This window comes from Maylandia zebra, linkage group LG11 (genome assembly GCF_041146795.1).
Source record: "Maylandia zebra isolate NMK-2024a linkage group LG11, Mzebra_GT3a, whole genome shotgun sequence".
NCBI classification, from domain to species: Eukaryota; Metazoa; Chordata; class Actinopteri; order Cichliformes; family Cichlidae; genus Maylandia; species Maylandia zebra.
The window spans coordinates 37,738,645-37,745,559 of record NC_135177.1 but is presented as its reverse complement, the minus strand read 5'-3'; the positions used below and the strand labels follow the sequence as shown (position 1 = coordinate 37,745,559).

Genomic DNA, 6,915 nt, shown 5'->3' with positions numbered 1-6,915 from the left:
CGGTTTACTATAGAACCGGTGTTGCGACCGGTTCTATAGTAAAAATAATAAAAATAGATCCTAACAAAGGAAGCAATCACACCACCAGCTGGGTGCGGAGCATCATTCCAGTGTCCTGACGCATCAAAGCTGTGCGTGGATGTTTTAGCGGGTATGACAGGTATGTGCAAAGGCAAATTAACACAATAACTCCAAAGAACCAAGAGAGACGGTGAAGACACGATCAGAGGGGAGGCTGTTTTATTACTTCATTATTTACTGGTGCTGTATCAGGCTAATGCATGTATTCTCCTGCAGCCTCATAACTACAGTCACATAAACACGCTGCCATTTTTAGGCTCCATTATTTTATTTGACCTGAAATATTTTTTTTATTGACTCTGCGATATTAAATTATGTTACTTATTACTTAATTATGTTTCAGCAACATTAAATTTAAAAACTGTACTTTTGAGTTAAAATATATATTTATAATTTTAATAAATGACAAATTAAAAAAAGCATGAACATTTTTTTGTATCGAAAAAATTTCGAACCGTGACACCAAAGTATTGAACCGAAATATGTGTAATATATATATATATATATATATATATATATATATATATATATATATATATATATATATATATATATATATATATATATATATATATATATATATATATATATATATATATATGGTGCAACGATACTTGTATGGATATTGAACCGTTCGATACAGTGCTTTCGGTTCGGTACGCATATGTATCGAACAATACAACATTTTTAATTTATTTTATCAACTTTCCTTCTGACGATGCTGTCTGTGTTGAGCGCTCAGTGGATCTGCGCTCGACAGTGCAGCCTAGGCGGAGTAGTCGAACGCAGATTCACTGAGCGCAGCGCAAGCTAGCAGACAGAAGTTAAGCTCTCCTTGCAACATGGACCTCCCCCACCCTCATTCAGATCTGGCGTTTGGAACTATTTTGGTTTTCATGTGACGTATGACCCTGAAGGTAAGTGCGTCATGGACTAAAGTAAAACAGTATGTTGGATGTGCCACGCAATGCTCAATTACATGGGTGGGAACTAGTGTGTTAGCGCAGTTAGCTCGTTAACGTGTTGGCCATCCAGCCCCATGCACGGGGCGATCTGCGGTAACTCGTTAATGGAGATTTGCCGTGTTGTGGCCTTAAGGTCATTTCAACGAGATTAACCTGAAAGCACTAGTGGAACACAACGAATATGACTGCACATTTACACCGACAGCATCCTAGTGCAAAGACAAGTGGAAGCAGAAAAAAAAACAAGCAAGCATGCTACAAACTTTAGCCGAGTCATTTAGACAGCTGTTAGCACATGATTCTCCTTATGCTGCTGAGAATATAGCCCAGAAGAAGCGGATAGTATAGCTTTTATTTTGGAAAGAGACATTTCTCTGTAATAAACTCTCTTTTCCAAAGATGAGGGATTCCTCAATCAGATACGGGCTCGCAATATCGCTAGCCCGACATCCCGGAGCTAGCGATTTTTTCAGTCGGGCTACCAAAATCTATCTCTTCCCTGCCCGTCGGGCTATTGTAGGAAAAATATATGTCAATTCTTTTGCATTCTTTCAGAAATGTAGCTGGGTAATTATGTCATTGGCATCGGTGAGCCACTGTCAATATGTGACATATTGCAATCGCGTTTGAATTTGCGCTTGTTTTTTTTGCTTTCACTTTGCAATCGTGCGAACTGTGTATAGAGAGCGACAGCACTGATCTGTGAGTGATGATAATTTGCGCACCAATTCCTCTGACATTGTCTTATTAATCGGTGTTGCGACCGGTTCTATAGTAAAAATAATAAAAATAGATCCTAACAAAGGAAGCAATCACACCACCAGCTGGGTGCGGAGCATCATTCCAGTGTCCTGACGCATCAAAGCTGTGCGTGGATGTTTTAGCGGGTATGACAGGTATGTGCAAAGGCAAATTAACACAATAACTCCAAAGAACCAAGAGAGACGGTGAAGACACGATCAGAGGGGCGGCTGTTTTATTACTTCATTATTTACTGGTGCTGTATCAGGCTAATGCATGTATTCTCCTGCAGCCTCATAACTACAGTCACATAAACACGCTGCCATTTTTAGGCTCCATTATTTTATTTGACCTGAAATATTTTTTTTATTGACTCTGCGATATTAAATTATGTTACTTATTTATAACTGTTAATAGCCTTTAACAGACATAATTATTTTTCCCGAGGGTCTGAGAGGTTTTATTTTCTGACGTTATTAAAATATTTTACTTTATTACACATTAACTTGAACTCAACTGCCGCTGTCTGGGTGTCATTCCCCGCACACAGACACACATTATAACCCACAGTCATCCTGTCAGGATGACATTTTCGTAAGTTTTTGATATTTCCATACTCGACAAATAACCCAGGTTTGTGCTCTGGGATTATTATAGTTTATTATATGTATATAATAATTTATTGTACTGGCATTTGGTTTTATTTACCTGTATATTTATTAACAGTAAGACCCGTGTTATTTTATTCCATCTCCGTAATAAGCCTAACCTGAATCGGCCATGGCACGCCTGTACTCTGATAACGAGCGCGGAGCTCTCGCAGTGTTAGCCTGGCTTAGCCTGCTAGCTGCCCCGCCGGTGAGCTCACGGTGTCCCGGGGACGGCGGACCTGGCCGCTGGAAGCCTCGGACACTCACGACGAACTCAACAGCACCGACTGCCGCTGCCTGGGTCTCATTCTCCGCCATGTCAGCTCCAAGGGGCTAACTTACGTCAGATTCCCCGGTGACAGCTACAGGCTAACAGACGCTATCAGCGCTCCTCTCCCGGAGACAAACTAAGCAAACAAACCCGACGCCGGGCTGCTGTCAGCTGCTACGGACAGTTACTGAATTCCGGAGGGTTTCATTGCGGGAACCGTATTTGATTCATGGGCTCGGAGGTGGGTTTAATGGCATTATGAGCCGCCATCACGACGGAAAAGTGAAAATTTGTAAAACTTACCAGCAGCTCCCGTTTCTTCTGCATCTTCCGTGAAATCCCGGAGCGGAGCGTCTTCTTCCGACAGAGGAGCGTCCACCATGCCGCACTCACGGGCTCTGCTCCGCGCTTCCGGACACCCTTTCAAAATAAGACCGGCAGCGGAAATGGGCGGTCCTCTGACGGATCTTTCAACAACCGAGGTGTTACTGCTTTCAATAAAAAGTAAACATCAGCAGCGAAATAAAATCATAAACGCGGAGGCTGCGAACAGGCGGAGCGGGGAGGCCTAAACCACTTATTATATCAAAATAAAAGATACAAATAAAAATATATCGACTAAAGCAGCTACACCAGCTCCTGCACTGAAACTTAATTAATTATTATTATTAATTATAAATTAATTTTTTATTCTAATGAAGCTGCGCTGCAATTTTTCAAGCATTTTCTGAATTTGCTTATTTCATAAGTATTACACCTCAGCGTGTGCCTGTTGTATACTTGTTTTTATACGGTTTTAAGTATAAAACAGGTAAGATGAGAATTGACTAATGGCGAAGTAGTGCTGTTTTTTAAGGGCAGTGTTTGAAAAAGCGCTTTTCATACCCACCTGGGCAGACAGGTTAGCCATAACGCCGCTACTGGCTGGCTTTTATTTTGAATACACAGTCACCTCACTTCCTGTTAGGTTTCAGATGACTTAGCTCACCGTGCCAGAAAGTTCCTCTGGTCAAAACACAGATCCTGTGTGCTGCAGCACATGACTCACTACCACCAAATACTACAAGTACTACAACTACTACTATTTTATATACTGTTGTTTGTTTGTTTGTTAATTAGTTAGTTAGTTTATTTGCTTGTTTTATTCAATTTTAAATCATGCTTTTTATTTGTTCTTGTTTCTAATGTCTCTGTAAAGCACTTTGAATCACCTTGTTGTTGAATTGTGCTATACAAATAAACTTGCCTTGCCTTGCCTTACTACTACGTCATGTCATATAATTTATCTTATAACGGATATCAGTACTACCTGTAACTATTGTTAAACTCATGGACTGAACATACACACCCCCACAATGGACAACTGTACCCTCAAACACACAATAATAACATGGAGTGAACCACCACTCACAACCACTAGCACTTTATATAGCCTCTGTAGAAACTATCTACACCCTCACTTATCTTAACTGCACTACTGTATAGCTCTGTGTAAATAATCATTCTGTACATTCAATAATCTTTAATCCTACAACTGTTTACAACTTGCATAGTTCCCATTTCCGTATAGCTGTATATCTCAGATTCTGTAAAGTTATTTATTTCATATTCTGTATAGTTTTTCATATTTATATCCTGTTCATAGCCTGCACATAGCTTGTACTCACTACAGCCTGTACATACTTAGTTATAGAATATTCACAACATACTTCATACCGTGTACATTATAACATACCATAATAGACCCATTTCTGTAATATACTTACATATCTATACTATTGCTAATATATATTGTAATATATCTATATCACTAAGCACTTCTGGATGGATGCAAACTGCATTTCGTTGCCCTGTACCTGTGCATGCGCAATGACAATAAAGTTGAATTCTATTCTATTCTATTCTAACTATTGCTGATACTTGTATTTCATTGCTAAATTTATTATTACATGTGTTTTTATATTTGTCCATAATGGACATTATTTATTTAAAATGATTTATTTCAGGGAAGTTAAATGTCACCGTTATTACTGTCCCCCCGCCGGAACTGTCCAAATTCAGAGGCTGCATCCACCTGAGGACCCTGAGCGAGGAGTCTGAGTGGGCCGGGTCCTTTAATAAAGTTTTATTGAATCTAATCTAATAACTTTAATCTCAGCCAAACCGATTTACTCAGGAACAAATAAAACACTGAAAAAAAATCAAACAATAACATGTTTAAGTTATCTAAGTGACTTATATATCATGTTTAACCTGAGTAGACCGCTGGGAGTTCGCTGTTATCGCTGGCTCAGATATTTGCAGCTACATTCTCGCCTGAAAATATGCTAAAAGTTTATTTTGCGACTCAGAACGAGTAATATTAAAACTTAAAAATTAAATTAAAAGTAGCTGCCGCCATTGTTGGAAACTGGAATTGGCTGGGCCACGCTATGAATTCTGGGATATGTTTTTTTTTGTTGTCCGGGTGGAAAATCAGGAGATTTTCGGGAGGGGCACTGAAATTCTGGCTTCTCCCGGAATAATCGGGAGGGTTGGCCTGTATACACCCACCTCCTCTATGGGATCTAGGGCAGTGTCCAGGACAGAGCTGGCCCTCATTAACAGTCTATTAAGCTGTTTCCTGTCCGTTTGCCCAGCAGACAACCCCCATACAAGATAGTGTTAGTGATGTCCCACACACCCCAAAAGGCCTCAGCCTGCCAGCAGATGGAGCGACTTTGGCTGTTCTCGAGTGTCAGCGTTATCCGACCAGTCCAGCTTATTGTTCAGTTGAACATGGAGGTATTTGTCCCTGTCCACCCTCGATGTCCAAACCGTGGATGGGTGGTGGTTTCCTCCAGAAGTCGACCACCATCTCCTTCATCTTACTGGTGTTGATGTGCAGACTCACAGTCCTGAAGCCTCTGTGATCTGCTGGTGAGGGAACCGACTGTCCATGCAGTCAGGTGACTCCAGGTGACTGAATTAAAGGCACTGAAGAAGTCTAAAAACATGACCCTCACAGTGCTTCCAGTTGTCTCCGGGTGTGACAGTGAGCTGCACTCATTATTTTAATATTTTATAGGACATTACAGTTAATTCTTGCTATAAATATTGTTCATAATGGTTATTCTAAGACAGCACTGGTTTAACTGGCAATTTACTGTCTGTATAACCCACTAATTAACAGCTAATGAATCACTAAGGAACCCTGAATAATGGCTCTCTCACTCACTCACTCTCACATATAGAGATCAACAGACCACGTGACTTTCGTCCATTGCATTGTGGGTATGAGTGGCAACAAAATCAAAACCCTGCATCAAGCGCTAGTATTTCCAGCACCGGTAATCATTAATTCTTCAGTTTTAATCCCTACTTGCATTTTATTTGCCCCAAAAATAGTTCTGTACAAAATGACGGAGAACTCTGCAGCTCCGTACGAAGACAGATGTGACGAAAAGGCAACATAAAGTAGGAGGAACAAATCAAAGGGGTGGAAGGGTCAGACCCACACGAGCACAGAGTGGAGTAAGGATGTCAGCCTGCTGCCCAACTGTCATCACGCACATATTTATTATTATATGGTCCTAAGTGTGAGTGCACACACTCACAACATGTTTAGTAACTTCAGCTCCTGCAACAAGCCCAGGTCCAGTTTACTTTGGTGATTTGGACGATTCCATCTCACAGCATTATTGTTTCATTCTATTATAGAATCTTACAAGATACTCCATCCTGCTTTACTAGCTGCTTCGGTGAAAAACAAATCAACAATGCAAAAAACCCAAAAAGAAAACAACATACTGGAAAACAGTTATTCATCACTTGCTTCAGTACAACCCTTCGACACATATATGCAGACGTTTCATGGCTGTTTTGATCTCGCTCTCTCTCGTCACCGATCAGATCTGGTTGTGGTAGCAGCTTTAAACTCGGTCTGACCCAGGCTGATGGAGGGGCCCAGCCTGGATCACATCCCAGCATTTTGTAGGCTGGTTTTCCTACAAAACACAACAAACATTAGCCTGCAAAGCCACCGTGAACAAAGCAGCATAGCAACGAATTCAATTCAAATTAAGACTTATTTGTAACCTACATCAACAATTATGATAAATGACAGCAGACTGACCTCTGTGTAAATGCTTGGAGCAGGCTAACCTGTGAGCTGGAGTGCTCTGGGACGTTATATTTGCTCTTTGAATGGCTGCAATCCAGACCATCC

General features: G+C 40.7%; 1 protein-coding gene across 1 annotated transcript in view; it reads right to left on the bottom strand.

Annotated features, from left to right (window-relative positions):
* The window catches only part of LOC143421185 (calcium-transporting ATPase type 2C member 1-like), a 29,399-nt gene extending 26,244 nt beyond the window's left edge, over window positions 1-3,155 (bottom strand). Inside the window, exon 1 of the mRNA XM_076890360.1 lies at window positions 3,012-3,155. Coding sequence (XP_076746475.1) covers window positions 3,012-3,035 — 24 coding nt within the window. The 5' untranslated portion in view covers window positions 3,036-3,155. The remainder of the gene's footprint in view (window positions 1-3,011) is intronic.
* Window positions 3,156-6,915: the final 3,760 nt, after the last annotated feature.